This window comes from Loxodonta africana, chromosome 23, assembly GCF_030014295.1.
Source record: "Loxodonta africana isolate mLoxAfr1 chromosome 23, mLoxAfr1.hap2, whole genome shotgun sequence".
In the NCBI taxonomy this organism is placed as follows: Eukaryota; Metazoa; Chordata; class Mammalia; order Proboscidea; family Elephantidae; genus Loxodonta; species Loxodonta africana.
In genome coordinates this window covers 58,170,977-58,190,958 of record NC_087364.1, presented here as the reverse complement: position 1 = coordinate 58,190,958, position 19,982 = coordinate 58,170,977, and the positions used below count along the sequence as shown (strand labels likewise).

General features: G+C 42.7%; 1 protein-coding gene across 1 annotated transcript in view; it reads right to left on the bottom strand.

The window, feature by feature from the left end:
* The window catches only part of CLSTN2 (calsyntenin 2), a 433,412-nt gene extending 413,905 nt beyond the window's left edge, over window positions 1–19,507 (bottom strand). Inside the window, exons 1-2 of the mRNA XM_064275381.1 lie at window positions 19,147–19,507; window positions 15,835–15,957 (exon numbers count right to left, since the gene is read on the bottom strand). Of these exons, the coding sequence (XP_064131451.1) occupies window positions 15,835–15,957; window positions 19,147–19,507 (484 nt within the window). The remainder of the gene's footprint in view (window positions 1–15,834; window positions 15,958–19,146) is intronic.
* Window positions 19,508–19,982: the final 475 nt, after the last annotated feature.

Here is a 19,982-nt window from a genome sequence, read left to right as displayed (position 1 = left end):
CGATCATTAGCCATTAGAGAAATGCAAATTAAAACTACGATGAGATTCCATCTCACACCAGCAAGGCTGGCATTAATCCAAAAAACACAAAATAATAAATGTTGGAGAGGCTGCGGAGAGATTGGAACTCTTATACACTGCTGGTGGGAATGTAAAATGGTACAACCACTTTGGAAATCTATCTGGCGTTATCTTAAACAGTTAGAAATAGAACTACCATACAACCCAGAAATCCCACTCCTCGGAATATACCCTAGAGATACAAGAGCCTTCATACAAACAGATATATGCACACCCATGTTTATTGCAGCTCTGTTTACAATAGCAAAAAGCTGGAAGCAACCAAGGTGTCCATCAACGGATGAATGGGTAAATAAATTGTGGTATATTCACACAATGGAATACTACGCATCGATAAAGAACAGTGACGAATCTGTGAAACATTTCATAACATGGAGGAACCTGGAAGGCATTATGCTGAGCGAAATTAGTCAGAGGCAGAAGGACAAATATTGTATAAGACCACTATTATAGGATTTTGAGTAATAGTAAACCTGAGAAGAACACATACTTTTGTGGTTACGAGGCGGGGGAGGGAGGGAGGGTGGGAGAGGGTTTTTTATTGATTAATCAGTAGATAAGAAATGCTTTAGGTGAAGGGAAAGACAACACTCAATACAGGGAAGGTCAGCTCAATTGGACTGGACCAAAAGCAAAGAAGTGTCCAGGATAAAATGAAGGCTTCAAAGGTCAGTGGAGCAAGGGCAGGGGTCTGGGGAACATGGTTTGCAGGGACTTCTAAGTCAATTGGCAAAATAATTCTATTATGAAATCATTCTGCATCCCACTTAGAAATGTGGCGTCTGGGGTCTTAAATGCTAACAAGCGGCCATCTAAGACGCATCAATTGGTCTCAACCCACCTGGAGCAAAGGAAAATGAAGAACACCAAGGCCACACGACAACTAAGAGCCCAAGAGACAGAAAGGGCCACATGAACCAGAGACCTACATCATCCTGAGACCAGAAGAACTAGTTGGTGCCCGGCCACAATCGATGACTGCCCTGACAGGGAGCACAACAGAGGACCCCTGAGGGAGCAGGAGATCAGTGGGATACAGACCCCAAATTCTCATAAAAAGACCAAACTTAATGGTCTGACTGAGACTAGAAGAATCCCGGCGGCCATGGTCCCCAGACCTTCTGTTGGCACAGGACAGGAACCATCCCCGAAGACAACTCATCAGGCATGAAAGGGACTGGTCAGCGGGTGGGAGAGAGACGCTGATGAAGAGTGAACTAATTATATCAAGTGGACACTGGAGATTGTGTTGGCAACTCTTGTCTGGAGGGGAGATGGGAGGATAGAGAGAGAGAGGAGCTGGCAAAATTGTCACGAAAGGAGAGACTGAAAGGGCTGACTCAAGAGGGGGAGAGCAAGTGGGAGTAGGGAGTGAGATGTATGTAAACTTATATGTGACAGACTGATTGGATTTGTAAACGTTCACTTGAAGCTTAATAAAAGTTAATAAAAAAAATGATATAACAACTAGAGAGAATCAGCTAGGATTCAGAAGAACAACTCAAGAACACTATAACCAACAGGATCTAATCAACATTTATATAACATGTCACCCCAAAACAGAAAAATATACATTCCTTTCAAGTGTCCAGAGACTAGATACCAAGATAGATCATATCCTGGTCTATAAAACAAATCTCAACAAATTTAAAAGAACTGCAATCATGCAAAAAGTGTATTCTCCAACCACAATGGACTCAAACTAGAAATCAACAACAGAAAGATAACAGCAGGATCTCCAAACATTTAGAAACTAAACAACAATCTTCTAAACAACCAGTGGCTCAAAGAGGAAGTCTCAATGGAAAAAATAAATAAATAAAACATTAAACTAAAAGTAAATAAAGCCTATCAAAATATGTGGGACACAGCCAAAGCAGTTCTGAAAGGAAAATTCATAGGATTAAATGCACGCATTAAGAAAGAGGAAATGTCTCAAATGAGTACTCTAAGCTCCTACCTCTAAACCTAGAAAAAAAAGGAAGAGCTAAATAAACCCAAACAAGCAGAATGAAGGAAACAATAAGAACAAAATCAATGAAATAAAAAAGACAAACAATAGAGAAAATCAATGAAATATGGAGCTGATTTTTTTAAGAGATTAGTAAAATTGACAAACCTTTAGGAAGACTGGCAAATACAAAAAGAGAGAAGACGCAAATGATCAATATCAGGAATGAACCAAAGGAAAGGACTGCATGATTGGGAGCTATGAGGGTGTTGAGCAGGAGAGAGGAGTCTATTTCTAATGACAGTGTAGAGGAGCTCTGAACCAGGTGTTGTGGTTGGGGTGGAGATGTAACTCTGATATGGGGTAGGTGGAATTATATGGCTCCTTTCACCACTTCCCTGCTAGCTGGCTGCATGCAGTGGGTTGCATTTGGCTCAGAACCCTCTTTGTAAATTAAGTTCAGGCATACAAAGTCTTGTCTGATGGGGTGGATGTGGGCAGGAGAGGAGCAGTGAGAGGTCAGGGACAGTGGAAACCAGCTTGTAGGCAGGACTCTCTGAGCTCTTGAGATAAAAGAAAAAGAAAAACAAATGAAACTTTAAAAGAGAAAGAATGGAGATAGCAGAGGTCAGAATTAACAGCTGAGACTGAGTTGAAGGTACAGGTTAGCCCTGTATTTGAACCCATCACTCATATCTAAAGCCTGAGAGCACCCATCCATCTTGGGGAAGAAAGAATTTTATGGTAAAACATAAAGAACTGTTATCACTAGGAGTCCAGACAACCTTTCTGTGGTAACCCCCAACCAAGAGTGGGCCAGAAGAAGAGAAAGCCATTTTCTGAGCTGGGGAGACAGGTGATTAAGAAACATCAGCAGTGGCTCACTGCCTCTCCATGTGGGCCGACCCAGGGGCATGTCAGTTCATGGTGGACCAATGAGGACAACATTAGACTAGTAAGCATCCAGAGGCAGCAGTGATAAGGCACCATGTGGCAGAGGCTGAGAGAGAATAACTCCAAATGGTATGGTCAGCCCATCACACTGAGGCTGGCGTAGCACATCTGCAGTGAGGTAGATCAGCACAGAAGGCCTCAATGCAGACACCATAAACCAAAAGGGGAAAAAAAAATGTTGCCATTGAGTCATTTCTGCCTCCATGGTAAACCCATCTGTTACAGAGTAGAACTGCTCCATAGGGTTTTTTTTGGCTATAACCTTTACAGGGATCTCTGGTGGTACAGTGGTTAAGAGCTTGGCTGTTAACCAAAAGGTTAGCAGTTTGAACCCACTAGCAGTTCGAACCTACCAGCCACTCCCTATGGGGCAGTTCTACCCTGTCCTATGTGGCTCAACTATGAGTTGGGATCAACTCTACAGCAGCAGGTTTGGTCTCTGGTTTTTGGAATCTTCACCAGAAGCAGACTGCCAGGCCTTTTTTTCCTGGTGCTACTGGGTGGGTTCGAACTGCCAATCTTTGGTTAGTAGTTGATTGTAAACTGTTTGCTGCACCCAGGGGCCACTGCAGACACCATAGGCTACAGCAGACAACTGCCAAGGCGGAATGGTCCAAGGAGCAGTTAAGGTGGAGGCACAGCAGAGGAGAAGGCTGTGGCAAGTGTTTTATCTGCTATCTCACCTCTTTAGGAGCAACCAGGAAGAGAAACAAGAAAAGGAAAGGGCCAAGGGGTGCTCTTTGCGCAATGGACTTAGGGACAGAGAGTGCAAAGTTTTGGCCATTTATGAGCCTCGCCTCATGGGACCAAGACAGGGCCATTCACTAGTGTGATCTCACGTGTCGAGTCAAAATTTTCTATTAGTATCAATAATGTGCAGAAAGAACTTTGCCATACTGGGATTCACCTTTCATTAAAAAATAAATAAAAGGAGGACTGTATTTTAGTTAAGTCCATAGCCACCCAAGCCAACCATTGCAAGGGATGTCATTTACCATGACACTCAGCTGGAACTTAGATAAATAATCATAATTTTTAAAGTTGGTAGATCATATTGAACTAGGCTTAATAGGCCCTCTCTCCAAACCTGTGAAAGGATGGCTCATAAAAAAGTAATTAGTTTATATAGACTGTCAAGGTTCATGGGGGACAGCTGGCCTTTGATGCCTCGCCTGTGATTACAGGCAGCTACAAGATAATAAAATCAAGCTCTGAACTCAAGCCAAGGTATTCAGTGATCTCACTCTGGACACTTAGCCAAGCAGAGTGAACTATAAATGCCAGGTTCTACTCCTGTTCTTTGATTTGGAATTTCAAACAAGTCTAAGACATTTAGGGCTTGTATTCGTAGGCCCCAAAGTCCCATTAAAGTAAAACCACTGACCTTACAAACTCATGATCATAATTAATATTTATGGGGGGTTCCAATCTCAGGCCTGGTCAATATGGTCATTGTAGTAAGTCACGGAAATGGCTTCTGGAGAAGGGATTTGAATTGGTATTGTCTAAGCTTGGCTATTAAATGGCCCAATTACTGACAGTTGGAGCTGGTTTTCAATCATCGTTGAATTCACTGTGATAATCACCAGTTGCAGCTTTTTAAGAGGATTTCACTGATGTTTTCCAATTCCCAGTTCATTCTTCCCTATGCTAAGCCAAACTCGTTGCTGTTGAGTTTGATTCTGACTCGTGGCTACCCCGTATGTTTCAGAGTAGAGCTGCTCCACACAGATTTCAAGGCTGTGCACCTTCAGAAGCAGATTGCCAGGACTCTCTTTCAAGATGCCTCTGGGATGTTGGAACCGCCAACCTTTAGGCTAGTAGTTGAGTGCTTAACCTTTTGCGCCACCCAGGGATTCCATTCTTCTCTATTCTGCCCCCTTATCTGAGCTTTCTTGGGCTTTTTTTTCTTATAGCTTAAATGATGTCCTGTGTCCCGATACAGAAAACTATATGTCTTAGTTATCTAGTGCTGCTATAATGGAAATATCACAAGTGGAAGGCTTTAACAAAGAGAAACTTATTCTCTCACAGTCTAGGAGGCCGGAAGTTCAAACTCAGGGCACCAGCTCCAGGGGAAGGTTTTCTCTCTCTTTTGGCTCTGGAGGAAGGTCTTTGTCATCAACCTTCCCCTGGTCGAGGAACTTCTCAGCGCAGGGGCCCAGAGTCCAAAGGATGCATTATGCTCCCGGTGCTGTTTTCTTGGTAGTATGAGGTCCCCATGCCTCTCTGCTCTCTTTTCTCCTTTATATCTCAAAAGAGATTGACTTAAGACACAACCTAATCTCGTAGATTGAGTCCTGCCTCATTAACATAACTGCCACTAATCCTAACCCATTAACATCATACAGATAGGATTTATAATACATAGGAAAATCACATCAGATTAGAAAATGGTAGACAATCACACAATACTAGGAATCATGCACTAGCCAAGTTGACACACATTTTTGAGGGGACACAATTCAGTCTCGAATACCGTATTAACTGGTGGTTTTCTATAAGCCTCTGGGTTTCCAAGGACAGGGACCTACTCTGTCATCTCAGGAGACAGAGTGGCCACAAAAGTGCAACAACAAGGAGAACCTCATGAAAATCCAGGGGCACCAGGATATTGGGATCACTGGAGAAACTGAGGATCCTGTCCCACACAGGGGCCACTTGGACTCTCTCCCCTCCTGGCAAATCTGCTTCTCCCTGGGACCAGCTGTCCTCCTCTTTCTCTGCTAAGAGCCCTTAACTGCAATTTGCAGGTTCACTAATGTTTCATTTGTAACACCCATCCTCTCTGGCTTGACTTCTCAGAAGTCCATGTTTCTGAAACCAGGCTGGCTCATGTAATCTTTTCTATTTTTTTAGGGAGTACTAAACAAATACATCTGGATTGAAATTACAACCATTTCTACTGAGTTCTGGGCAAGTTATACAACCTGGCCTAACCTCAGTCTCTCCTTCTAAGAAATGGGAATAATCATAATGCCTGTTTCAGAAGATTGTTGTGCAAATTAAAGACAAATGTAAAATACCTAGTGCAGTACCTGGTACTAGTCAATGCCCAATAAATGTTGGCGATTTTTTATTTTTCAGTGCTGTTGTGCACAAATTGTTTTCTGTACAAAGATGTATGACCAAGGGAGCAAATGGGGGCCGACATCAGCCTTTCCCTACTTGGACAAGCTGTGCGCTCTGGTGTGGGACTGTCCCCATCTGTGAGAAGGGACACCTGTTTCTAATTTGCACAGTTACCATCTGGGCGGGCAGCAGTCATGCTATTATTATTGATTTCATTTTTCACTTCCATCTTGTTCTGGTAGTCATTAATTCAGAATCCCAGAATTTCAGAATTCAAGTTGTCTGACTTCAAGTTCAAAGACTTCTCTCCAGTGATTTCCTAGTGCCTATGCCCATGCTTTTTAACCTGGACTCCATGCTCCTTTTGGTAAGGCAGCCAACTCATTCTGGCTTGTCTGGAACTTTCCTGGGTTTAGCACTGAAAGTCCCACATTCCAAGAAATCCCTTATTCCTGGGTAAGACAGGACTGCCTTGTTTTTAAGACTGGAAGTGTTGCATTCTATAACCCGTCAGTCCCAGGCAAATGGGGATGGTTTGCCTCTGTATGTGTCCCTTCCTCTTCAACCTTACTGATGTGGAACTATACACAAGTATCCCCTGGTTCTCCCTTAAACATTTGTTTGACCTAGAGCAAGGTCTAGCCAGAATCTTCTCATCAAGAGGGGCCCAAAGCCCTGGGTCAGGGTCACTACTGAATTGGTGTGGCAACCCCCAACAGCCCCATACCTGGCCTCATAAAAGCAGCTGCCTTCCTTATCACCGGCCAGATCATAAAGCCCAGCTCCTGCTGTAGGTATTTACCTGGTATTTATTTTTCCCTTGATGGACCTCCACTGACTCTTGTCTTCCTTTCTCTGCACTCTGGCTCTCAGTCTCTCCTCTGGCCTTGCCTTTGGGGGCATCTCCTTCAGCTTTCCTCCTCAGACTTTCTGCCCTCAGCTCCCATCCCTGCCTGCTCAGTAGCAAGAGGAGCTTTGTGTGACCATACTCATGAGGTCTCCAGCTGCTGCCAAAAACCCCTCTTCAACCAGGCTCCCTTGAACTGCCACTTAGAGAAAGGGGTTCAAAAAGAACTGGGTCATCAGGCTTACAACATGATCATGGAAAATTCAGCAGTAGAATTCTTCAAATGCGACCAACGACCAAACACCCAGTTGCTGTTAAGTTGACTCTGATTCATGGTGACCTCATGCGTGTCAGAGTAGAACTGTGCTCCATAAGGTTTTCGATGGCTGATTTTTCAGAAGTAGGTCTCCAAGTCTTTACTCTGAAGCACTTCTGGGTGCACTCAAGTCTCGAACCTTTTGGTTAGCCGCTGAGCATGTTAACCGTTTGCACCACCCAAGGACTCAAATGAGAAAGGCCATCTTAAATCTACCAAAGCTGAGCTGGTATACAGCAAAAATACACATGGCCTTCAACAACAGAGAAATTAAAAACACCAGGGATACACAGACAGACAGCTTCAGGGACACCAAGATTCAGTTATTGGTGGGAAAGGAAAGCAGATAACTAATGAGAAGAAAGCTTTGAAGGACTTGTTACAGCCGAGAGAGAAAGGCCAGGGCAAAGATCGCAAACTCCTCATAGGCAGCAGAGGGATGGGGAGCTCTTCATGGTTCCAAACAGAGGGTTTCCACCCCAGAAAGGGGCCCCCTACCCTCTCTGTGGCTGGAAAACCGTTTTGTCCTCTTCTCAGCAAGGCAAGGGCTTTGTGACCCAGGCTCCTGGGACGCAGGACTTAGCAGGAAGGTTCCCTGTCCACCCAGTGGAGCTGAGATCTACCTCCCAAACTGGTCAGACAACAGCAGGTAGGAGGAAGAAGTAAAAGGCGTGAAAGCGAAAAACTGGGGTGAATGCAGTGCCCTTGGTGGGATGGCCAAGAGAAAACCCACCTAATACCTCCAACCCCATCATCAATCACCATCCAAGCTGAAATCTGCCAAAACTGTCAGAAGCAAGGGGACCAAGGGACATAGCCAAAAATACAGTTTAATACCAAAGTGACACATGCATGAAGGCCGCCTTTCTCCAGCCTGCCTGGCAGACCCCTCCAGCGCCAACAGAATTAAGTCCAGAGCCTGAAAGGCCTTGCTGGCCAAGGGTACAACAAATGGACCACTTTTGTTGTTATCCACCCATAGATCATAAGCATCAATTTAACTGGGGCTCTTGGCTCATTTACTGGGTACAGTTCCCTGACTTCTCAATTTTTTTCAGCCTTTGGGAAACTCTTATATTGCTCCTATGAGTCTGCAATTCACACCTTGCCTATAGCTGGAAGCCCCTTGGGTTAGAGTCACTGTAATAGGAGCGGAGTGAGGATCCCAGGGATGGAGGCCCAAAGCCTGAGGATGTTTGGATGGAATGTCCATCACAGGTTCCAGACAGGTATGGAAATGTGAGCCCTTTCTCCTCCATCTAATCTGCACCCCACCATCTGCTCTGAAATTGGGCAGTCACAGATCATATCAGCAAAACATTTGACAACACAGTCTCAATCTGTCACTGAAAAAAGAACACATGTTTTTTTTTTTTTTTTTTTTACCTACTACCTATGAACGAAATGACAAAAATAAAATCTTGCCACCTATGTTTGTATCAGAAAGACATTTTCAAACAAAGTTGCTCGTTGAGGTGTTATTTAAAACATTGAAAAAATATTGTAAACAACCTAAATATTCAATAATATGAGAATGGTCACATAAATTATGGCATACGTAGATGATAAAATGATTATGCTAACACTTAATACATTCAAAAAAGTTTTAATCAGCTTGGAAAATGTTTGTAGTAAGTAAAAGCAGACACAGAAACAAATATACTATAAAACACCATGATCCAAATTTATATACACGTTGTTGTTGTTTTTGTTGTTGTTGGGTGCCATAGAGTCAAGTTTCGACTCACAGCAGCAACCCCACGTGGCAGAGTAGAACTGCCCCGGATTTTCTAGGTTGTAATCTTTGAGTGCAGATCACGAGGCCTTTCTCCTGCAGAGCTATTGGGTGGGTTAAAACCACCAACCTTTTGGTTAGCAGTCAAGCACTTAACTGTTGCACCACCAGGGCCCCTTAATATGTGTGTGTGTATGTATTTATACATAAAAAAAATAAATACGTAAATATATATGTGTACATATATGTGTGTGTGTGAATAGAAAAAGTCTAGCAGTGACTGTCTTGGGAGTGTGGGTGATTTTTATTTTATATTCTTCATACCTTTTAGAAATTCTCACATGCACTAGAATGAAGAGAAGCTGTTCCATGTCTTCCTGCTTCCTATTTATTCTTGATTTCAACTCTGTGAGGTCTGATGCAGTAGCTCAGATTCCAGGGGAGGCTGAACCTACTTCTCTGCAGGGACAGCTATGGACTGACTCTGGCTGAGGCCAGATGACTGCTCAGAGATCAAGGTGGGCACACCAGGAGGCACCCTGCCTCTGGCTCTCAGGAGTGACCCCAAACCAATCAACTTGGAATGCAACGACTCATCTACCTATGTGGCTTATCTGCTCTCGGGGCTGGAGCTCAGAGAGCGGTAGGGTGGGACCAACTGAAGGAAGCTGAGTCCAGAGCTAGTGGTCCTGAGGGATGTGGGTAAGGAGTGATGCCCAGATGTGGTTATTCTATGGTGCCCCACAAGTTACTCAGTTACATAACTCTTTCATAGTTTTTATTGTTACCTTATACTATCTAAATTTCTACTTGCTTAACATTTTTATTTAAATTGAGTTAAAAGAAAAAAAAAAAACTCAAATCAGTTTATTCAAAAAGAAAATGACTGGAAATGAAACACCAGCAATATTTGCCTTAAATAGAAAAAAACCTAAATAAAACACAACAGGATGTTATTAAAATTCTAGCTCGATGGTGTTTCCTGTGGAAGGCTTTGAGACAGAGCTTGCTCCTGTTTTGTCAAAAAAAAAGAGATCAGCAAGTATTTGAGAGGCGTTCAAGACACCTTGAACTTCCAAAACTGTGCTTTATCCTTGACATAATCAGCAAGATTGAAAAATAACTCAAAAGGCAATGCCTTACCATGAGCTTCAGTATTTTTAAACTCCATGTCCAGGTACCCTGCAAATCTACTGTCCATGAGATATTTCTCATACTATGGACAAATGGCCAAAGAGAAAGAATGTAGGACTTGGAGTCTGGGTGTCTGGAATTGAGTGACAGGGATGATCCATTAGCAGCTAGACAACTTGAACAGTTTCCTTAATTCCTCTAAGTTTCTATGTCCTCATTTGCAAAATAGAGTCATAATAGCTGGCCTACCTGTCTCATAAGGCTGGTGTGAGGCTTGGATATAATTATCTGTGTGTAGGTTTTTTTCTTTTTTTAGTGGGTTGCACAAATGTGTGTGTGTGTAGTGATATGACATATGTACATGGTTTTTGATAGTCTGAAAGTATATCTTGCAATGAATAGATTATTCCACAAACCAAAAACAAACCAAACCCATTGCCATCAAGTTGATTCCAACTCATAGTGACTCTATAAGACAGAGTAGAACTGCCTCATAGGGTTTCCAAGGAGTGGCTGGTGGATTCAAACTGCCGACCTTTTGGTTAGCAGCTGTAGCTCTAAACCACTGTGCCACCAGGGCTCCAGTTACTCCATGAGAAGTAATACCTAGAATGTAAGAAAGCTTCTCTTCAACTAGCTAATATTTATAGTGCAGTGCAATTCACAAAGCATTTTCACCTGCATTATTTAACTGAGTATCTCCATACTACAGTATAACCAAACAATCGAGGGAAGGTAGCTTGATAGTACAAGTGGGTGATTGCATCAAGCCTTTAGAACAAACTCCAAACTTAACTTTGCAACTTTTCTTAACATCATTATTACAGATTATAATTACATTATCATAACCTAAAATGAATAGAACACTTATGGGTTATTGATGATAAGAATTAAGATTACTATCACTATTACCTTTACTATGATTATCAGAGCCATGATTTATTGGCTTCTTCGGCTGCTAACCAAAAGGTCAGCAGTAGGTTGGAAACCTACTCTGTCCTATAGGGTCGCTACGAGCTGGAATCGACTCAAGGGCAACTGGTTTTTAGGTTACTGGCTGCTAGAAATGGTTCTAGACACTTTGTATTAATATCTTAATTAATTCACATAATAACCCTAGAAGTAGGTACTGTGATTATCACCATTTTAAATATGAGGCAACTACTGCTCAGAGGGGTTAAGTAACTTACCTGAGATCACTCAGCTAGTAAGTGGCAGAGCTCAGAGCCTGTGACCATTCACAACCTCTGCATTACATTCTTACCAGATGACATCATGGCTAAGCAAGCCTCCTGAGAAGGTCTCTGCCATGGGGCAACTATCAGACTTGAGCATGAACTAGGACCTGAGCAGGTCGAAAGACAAGGAAGCAGACAGATGGGCAGGCATTGAGCAGAATAGGGACGACAGAGTTAACCATGGAGGAGATGACGTCCCATGCCACAACCAGCACAGTAACCAGCTAATCAGATCAGGCCAGATCACATCCCAGGCAATTTTCTGGGAAGTCTTCAGAGAGTCACCCAGCCTGAGAAGCCAGCCAATTATGCCTGATCATTCTCTGAAGCCCTGTCCTTATAAAAGACAAGTCCACACTGGCCCAATGTAGACAAATGAGCATTTCTATTATCTCTGAAAGGCAATCTAATTTCTTTCAAATTTAAAAGTCTCCACAGTCTCCTAACAAGCCTCAGTGGGACTCAAGTAGAAATTAATAAGTTCACAGTGTGCCCAGCTTGCTTTCATTATCATTTTTTGCCATGCAGTAGACAGGATTTTCATTATTACTCAAGGATTGGTCTGTATCTGATTCTCTAAGAAGGTCATGTCTACAGGGTTCAGACACTGGATTGAGAATTGAGTTAAGTCTGATGGACTTGACTGAGGTCTGTCTGAGAGAGGTTCATTGACTGAGAGTCACCACCTTCACTAATTAAGTGGGGCAAGGACGAAAAGGCAATGTCACAGGGAAAAGAAAGTCTGAGCAAATGGCTCGGCCCAGCCCCATTGCTGCTGGGATCCTGGGGAAACTGCTTGGACTCTCCGTGAATTAGTTATCTCACTTATGAAACAGGTAAGGAGGAAGGTCTGAAAAAGGGAACTCGAATTTATTAAGCTTCTACTATATCGAACCCAAGCACAACGCTTCACATTCTCTCAATTTAATCAAAACAACAGCCCTGGACAACTTACATTATTTTATAGATGAAGACAGTGTAATCAGCTACACTTCCATATTGCCCTGAAATCATACCACTGGGCTGAGCCATACGGGGGCCAGGGAATGAGGGACTCCTGTGGTGTGGCTGGCGGCACAAACTCATACAATGTTTCTGAGAAGCCATTTAGCATGTTTTAGGAAATTTAAAATGGTCATATCCTTTGACTAATTAATCCCCATCCTGGAAACCCATCCAAAAGATGGAATCTGAAATGCGGACACATATTATAATAAAAGGATTGGAAATACATTGCCCATCAATAAAAGAATGTTAGAGAACCATCCATTGAATGAAAAATTACACAGCCATTTAATCAACTGCAGAAGAATATTTAATGCAATGGGTTATTTTCATTCATTTATGGGAAAATTAAATTATAGCATTGAATATGCTCAAAATTTTTGAAGAAAAAAGAATAGAAAAATGACTGGAAGGAAGTACACTAAAATGTTAGCAGAGGCTTTCTCCGAGGGTAGAAAAATATATACTTTGTAAGTTCTCCTTTCTGCTTTGCTATATTCTCTACATTTTCTACAATAAACACTTATCACTGTCATAATCAGAAGATATACAATGAAAGCTATATTTTTCTCTCTGGATTTGGCATTTGTATGTGGAATACGATCATGACTTTTATTTCAATAAAAATGTACTTGAAATCACATATGATTTCTGAATGATATCCCAGCAGAATCTAAGTGTAGGAAATAATTCCTCTAAAAGTTTTAAAATGGGGGAGGAGCAAGAGAAACCAAACAGAGAAAAAAATATTATGGATGGAACTGTCTTCCTACAAGCCTATAGCTCACCTCCTGGGCTGAACTGGAAATAAACCGCCAGGCGCTCCTTGGGAACTCTATGGGGCAGTTCTACTCTGTCCTGTAGAGTTGATGAGTCAGAATCAACTCAATGGCACAGGGTTTGGTTTTTTGGAGAAAGGGGTAGAAAAGCTGTCACAGGATTCAAGAGTAGTTGATAACGGCAGGGGGCGGGCGGGGGGGTGGTGGTGCTAAAAGCTTCCATTGCCTTTTAGAATGGAACTGGCAGATATGAATTTTTCAATTTTATGAGAATGATAGGGATCTGAAATAAATCTTCAGCATTTTCTTTTAAAGAGAAATGTTTTAAAATAAGTGCCCACGGCATGGATGGATGGCTGGTGCCGCTGTCCTGTCTTAGAGATCACCATAAATAACACTGAGAAAAATAGCTTTGACCATTCTGAAAAGCACTTTTCTTTTTTACTCTCAAGAGCTTGGAAGATTATATTTTGATGCATTAAGCTAACCTTTTTTTTTTTTTTTTTTTTTAATGCACCTGCGAATATCAGGAAGAGTATAGAAATTGTCTTCGGATGGAAGTAACTACTCAGGGCTTAGTTTAGAAGCAAACCTTAGCTTCCAAAAAACCTGTAGGCACTTGTGATGGCCAGACTGCAAATTCCAGTTTAAATACATTGGATGTGTTTACAGTTGTCGATAGAAATCCTGTGGGGAATCTTTAGGTGATGCTATTAATTGTCTTTCAGTCCTACAACCCAGGAAAGTAAATCATCTTTTGTAAATCCAAATTTTCAAATACCAGACCTGCCTGAAATGGGTTGTTTCTATTCTGGCCTCCCTGGACAGTAGGGCGCTTATAACTTTACTAAAAAAAATAGATCAGCTTATTCAATGACTTCAGTTTCCTTTTTCACCACTAGATGAGAAGAAGGCCACATTAAGGGCAGGCATAATAAGTAATCTGACATATCTCTCAGCTTTTCAAGTGCTAGTCTCACTACACTGAAATGACTTAATGGCATCCATTTACTTCCCATTTAACTTGTCATTGATTTTCTCCGTTATGTTTTAAAGAGGAGACACACATTTGAAAGGAAAGGTGTGTGAGGGGCCCTGGCTTGGTGGAAGGACCTTTGCACACCAGCTGTGAGCGAAGGAAGAGGCTGAGGGAAGCTGGGAGCACAAGCTCAGTCTAACAGGAGAAGGCATAACTCAGCTATGCATTTCAGATCTGATGCATCAAGATAAACCAGAATCCTACATTTTTATGCTAAATCTCCCAATTTCTAAATGTTGACTCTATTTTTTTAAGCACACGGTGCATGCCAAGCCAAACATTTCCATGACCCAAATATTTTTTCCAGTATTTGTTTAAAAAATCTCATTTCCAGGGGGTTGCTAAGACTTGCCAATAGATCCCAGTACTGTGTTGGGTATGTCAAATAAAGGCAGGGATTGGAGTGTTTCTAGGCTTCAAGAAGATACCTAATCCTTTGCCGAAAAGACAGCATAGGATTTACCCTTCCAAGTGGAGTATGGCTGAGCTGGGACCTCTGAGGATGGTTGGAAAATGTACGAAGATTCCCCAACTTTAAACACCACGGGAAGTCATAGTTAGTGGTTATCATTCTACAGAAAATAAAGATAAAGCCTTCTTCTGAGAGCTGAGAGTATCTCCCCACGCTCTGCAAGAATGCTTATGGGTTTATCTTCACATAAGGCTGAATTTCTCCCATTTAACCTACCCCTTCGCTCCTTACTTTATAATGTTCTGTAATGAAATATGGGCCTTCACAGGGCTTATCTCTTAGATGTTCAGAAGAGCCAGTTTTTTTCTGCCCAAGTAGCTCATAATGTAGCAGACAAACTGTCAGAAAAAATAGACTTCATTATGGTGAAAACCTCAGCCTGGCACCCATCTATCATAAAGTAATCTTCTAGAAATCTTGAAAACTTTCATTAAATTTCCTGTCTTTCTCCTGACAGGTATAAAATGTTAACAATATTACTCATGATCCAAGCATCTTCAAAAATCCTCTGTCCAATCCCTCTTCCCCCTGCCTTTGCCAACATCTACGGAAACATGTGACATATCCATATCCTTCACACAGCCCTCCCGGTGCCTGGCCCTTCCAGGAAACCAGAGGAGAAGATGGTGGCGGTCCTTATGACAGTGAGAAGGCTCTCTAGCCACAAGCTGCAGAGAACAGAATGCCACTGCCCTTTGGATTCCTCCTCCAAAAGTCACACCTCCATAGAAGCTCAAGGGCTGAACCCTATCCTACTCTTGGGAAATTTTTCCTGGTCCTTTTTTCTTCCCCCCATTTTTTCTTGCTAATCTACCAAGCTACAAGTCTCTACCTGCCCCTGACATGTGAGCAGTAGGGACAGCGGACCACACAATTTCTCATATAGATGAGTCATCTTTCTAGGGGGAAATCCCTTCAGAATCTTACTGGCCCAACTTCTCCAACTCCAGGGGCCATTTCAGCAACTTAATATCCCTCAGAAGTAGAAGATAAAAGTGTCTTGTATTGGAGGCGATGCCAAGGAGAAAAATCATAAGGAGATAAAGAAGCCACACCAGAATAAGAAGAGGCACACAGCTGTCCCATACAAACTCATCTATGAGATACATGGGTGCTTACAATACTATAAAGCCCTAGCTTCAGCTTCATGAAGGTTTCCCAACATGTCTCCAAAGTAAGCCCAGCTCAAGTATACTAAGCTATCATCTTACCCGCAAAAGGGACTGGTGCATCTTTATCCAGGGCTACAAGGGGTGGATCCAAAATGACTGTGTCGTTGTTCTCAGTTATGACTCCATGATACGAAGTCTCGATCCAGGGCTTGTGCTTGTTGACTAGAAAACAGGAGAAAAAACACAACGAACAAAAAGATTGACTTCTAATATCATCACTTGAATAACTAATTCAAAATAATACTATTAATACTGTATTTTCCAAATCATAGGCTCTCATCCAAGATCCCCATGGCAGATACAGAGCATATTAGTTCCATTTTACAACCAGGGAAGCTCCAGAGTAGTTCAGGAAGGTTCAACTACTCACGCGAGGCACTCATAAGGTCAGGGGCACACTGAGACTCAAACACAGGTGTTTTCTCAAGACCATGAGTCATTACCTCACCAAAAGTTCATGATTTATATTCCTAGATGCCCAATGTAGATGATGTTATTGAAAATTTATCAAAAACTTTAATTCTCACATATTACAATCCATTAATAGATGTCACTGTTTCAGAGTTAAAGTCCATTATCGAGTAACAGACTAGCAGATAATGTGCTGGGATTTAATCTAATCCATCATTAGGAGCTGTCACTGCATTTTATATACATACATGTCTCTACATGCACATGGGTGTGTGTGTGTATATATGTATACATATATATATGCAATGTATTTATAGATTGCTTTGGGTAGAATTGATGTTTTTACAATGTTCGGTCTACCTATCCATGAGCATGGTACGTTTTTACAATTATGTGTGTCTCTTACATAGGTTTTCATCTAAGAACCATGGGTATATATACATATACATATACATATACATATACATATACATATACATATACATATACATATACATATACATATACATGAGAGATAAAAACAATCAGCTCCCATAAAGATTACAGCCTAGGAAACAAATGGGGTAGTTCTGCTCTGTCACATGGGGTCACTATGAGTTGAAAACAACTCGAGGGCACCTGACAACACATACACACATATATGTGCATGTATATATATATTTGACTATTTTCTGATAATTTAAAGACTATCTACCTCCATGAGAAAACTATTAGAACTAACAGATTCAGCCAAGTAGCAGGACACAAGATACACATGCAAAACTTAGTTGGATTCCTATACACCAATAAAAAGAACTACAAAAAGGAAATCAGGAAAATAATACCATATATAACTGGTTACTGGGTTATAATAGGCCATTAAAAAAAATACTTAGGGATAAATCTAACCAGGGATGTGAAAGACCTATGCAAAGAAAATTACAAAACACTACTGCAAGAAACGAAAACAGACCTACATAAATGGAAAAACATCATGCTCATGAACAGGTAGAACCAACACTGTGAAAATGTCAATTCTACCCAAAGCAATCGACAAATATAATGCGATCCCAATCCAAATACCAACAGCATTCTTTAAAGAGATGGAAAAACTAATCATTAACTTTATGTGGAAAAGGAAGAGGCCCCCAATAAGTAAAGCACTATTGAAGAAGAAGAAGAATAAAGTAGGAGGACACACTACCTGACCTTAGAACCTACTATAAAGCTATCATAGTCAAAAACAGCCTGGTACTGGTGCAACAGATACATTGACCAATGGAACAGAATTGAGAACTCAGATGTGAATCTGCCCACCTGTGGTCACCTGATCTTCAACAAGGCCCCAAAGACCGTCAAATGGGAAAAAGACAGTCTTTTTAACAAACGGTGCTGGCGAAACTAGATGTCCATCTGCAAAAAAATAAAATAGGACCCATACCTCACACCATACACACAAACTAATTCAAAATGGATCAAAGACCTAAATATAAAACCAAAAACTATACAGATCACAGACGAAAAAATAGGATCAGTGTTACAGGCATAAACAGGATATAAACAGGCATAAACAGGATACAAATCATAACTAAAAATACACAAACATCCGAAGATAAGCCAGGTAACTGGGGTCTTCTAAAAATTAAACACTTAAGCTCATCAAAAGGCTTCACCAAAAAGAGTAAAAAGAGAACCTACGGATTAGGAAAAAAATTGGGGGGTATTACAAATCCTACAATGGTCTAATCTCTAAAATCTACAGGAAAATCCAACACTTCTACAACAAAAAGACAAATAATCCTCAATTAAAAAATGGTCAAAGGATATGAACAGAGACTTCACCAAAGAAGACACTCAGGTGGCTAAGAGACACATAAGGAAATGCTCGAGATCACTAGCTATCAGAGAAATGCAAATCAAAGCCACAATAATATACCATCTCAACAACCTGATGTTACTGGTATGAATCAAAAAAAAAAAAAAACCCAGAAAATAACAAATGTTGGAGAGGCTGCAAGGAGACTGGGACTCTTACGCACTGCTGGTGGGAATATAAAATGGTATAACCATTTCAGAAAACAATATGGTGCTTCCTTAGAAAGCTAGAAGTAGAAATACCATATGATCTAGCAATCCCACTCCTAGGAATATATCCTAGAGAAATGAGAGCTGTCACATGAAGAGACACATGCACACCCAAGTTCATTGCCGCATTATTCACAATAGCAAAAAGATGGAAAGAACCTAAGTGCCCGTTGGCAGAAGAATAGAAAAACTATGGCCCATACACATGATAGAATACCATGCAACGATAAAGAACAACAATGAATTTGTAAAGCATCTCACAACACTGTTGAATCTGGAGGGCATTACGCTGAGTGAAATAAGTCCATCACAAAAGGGCAAATATTATGTGAGACCACTACCGTAAAAACTCCTGAAAAGGCTTACACACAAAAAGAAACAATCTGGAGGCGGGGCCAAGATGGCAGACTAGGTGGACGCTACCACGGATCCCTCTTGCAACAAAGACTCGGAAAAACTAGTGAATCGATCACATATATGACAATCTACGAACTCTGAACAACAAACACAGACTTAGAGACGGAGAACGAACAAATACGGGCAGACAGCGATCGTTTTCAGAACTAAGAGCCAGCGTACCAGGCAGGTGACATTCGGAGCCCGGGCTGGGGCAGAGCCCAGGGGGGCAGACGGCACAGACAAGGGGCCCAGCCCTACCCCCCCCGAACCCATCCCGGGAGGAAGTCTAGCTGGTTGGCGCAGGCGGCGTAGCGGCGCAGCCGGTGGGAGAAACACCCGGGAGGCAGTGACTGATCTTGGAGCGGGGAGAGCAGCGTCCCAGCAGGGGAGCTGTCCCGCCGGGAGTTTGGCGGGAGGCGGGTGAGGCGCGAGCGTGGGGATTACCTATATTTCCCTAAAGCGATCCTGGGGGGGCACCCAGACGTTCGTGAGGGCCACGTCCACCCAGTTCGCGCGAGTGGTGCGGCGCTTCGGAGGGAGAAATCCCCGGAAGTAACTGGTCTCGGAGCGGGGAGAGCAGCGTCCCAGCTGGCAAGCTGTCCCGCTGGGATCTTGGCGAGAGCGGGCGGGGTGTGAACGCATTCCCCTGAATAGACCCCGGGGGCGGGCCCAGCTGTCCGTGAGGGCCACGTCCACCCAGTTCGTGCGAGCCCTGCAGTGCACCGGAGGGAGAAACCCCCGGGAGGAAGTGACTGGTCTTGGAGCGGGGAGAGCAGCGTCCCAGCCAGGGAGCTGTCCCGCTGGGATCTTGGCGAGAGCGGGTGGGGTGTGAGCGCATCCCCTGAATAGACCCCGGGGGCGGGCCCAGCTGTTCGTGAGGGCCACACCCACTCAGTTTGCGCGAGCGGTGCGGCGCACCGGAGGGAGAAATCCCCCGGAGGAAGTGACAGATCTTGGAGCGGGGAGAGTAGTGTCCCAGCCAGGGAGCCGTCCTGCCGGGATTCTGGCAGACGGGGGCGGAGTGTGAACGCGGGGATCAGCTCTATATTCTGTGGTGCTACACGCCTAGCTCTCTGATCCCTCCCCCACCCTCCCCAGGCGGCTCCATTCACATCCGAATACCCTGAGCCAGAAGGAGAATTCAGATAGGGATCTGACTGCATTTTTTTTTAGCTGATTACCTGGAAAATCTAGTTTCCCAGTGATGGCTCGGAGACAGCAGTCCATATCAAACCACATAAAGAAACAGACCATGACAGCTTCTCCAACCCCCCAAACAAAAGAATCAAAATCTTTCCCAAATGAAGATACAA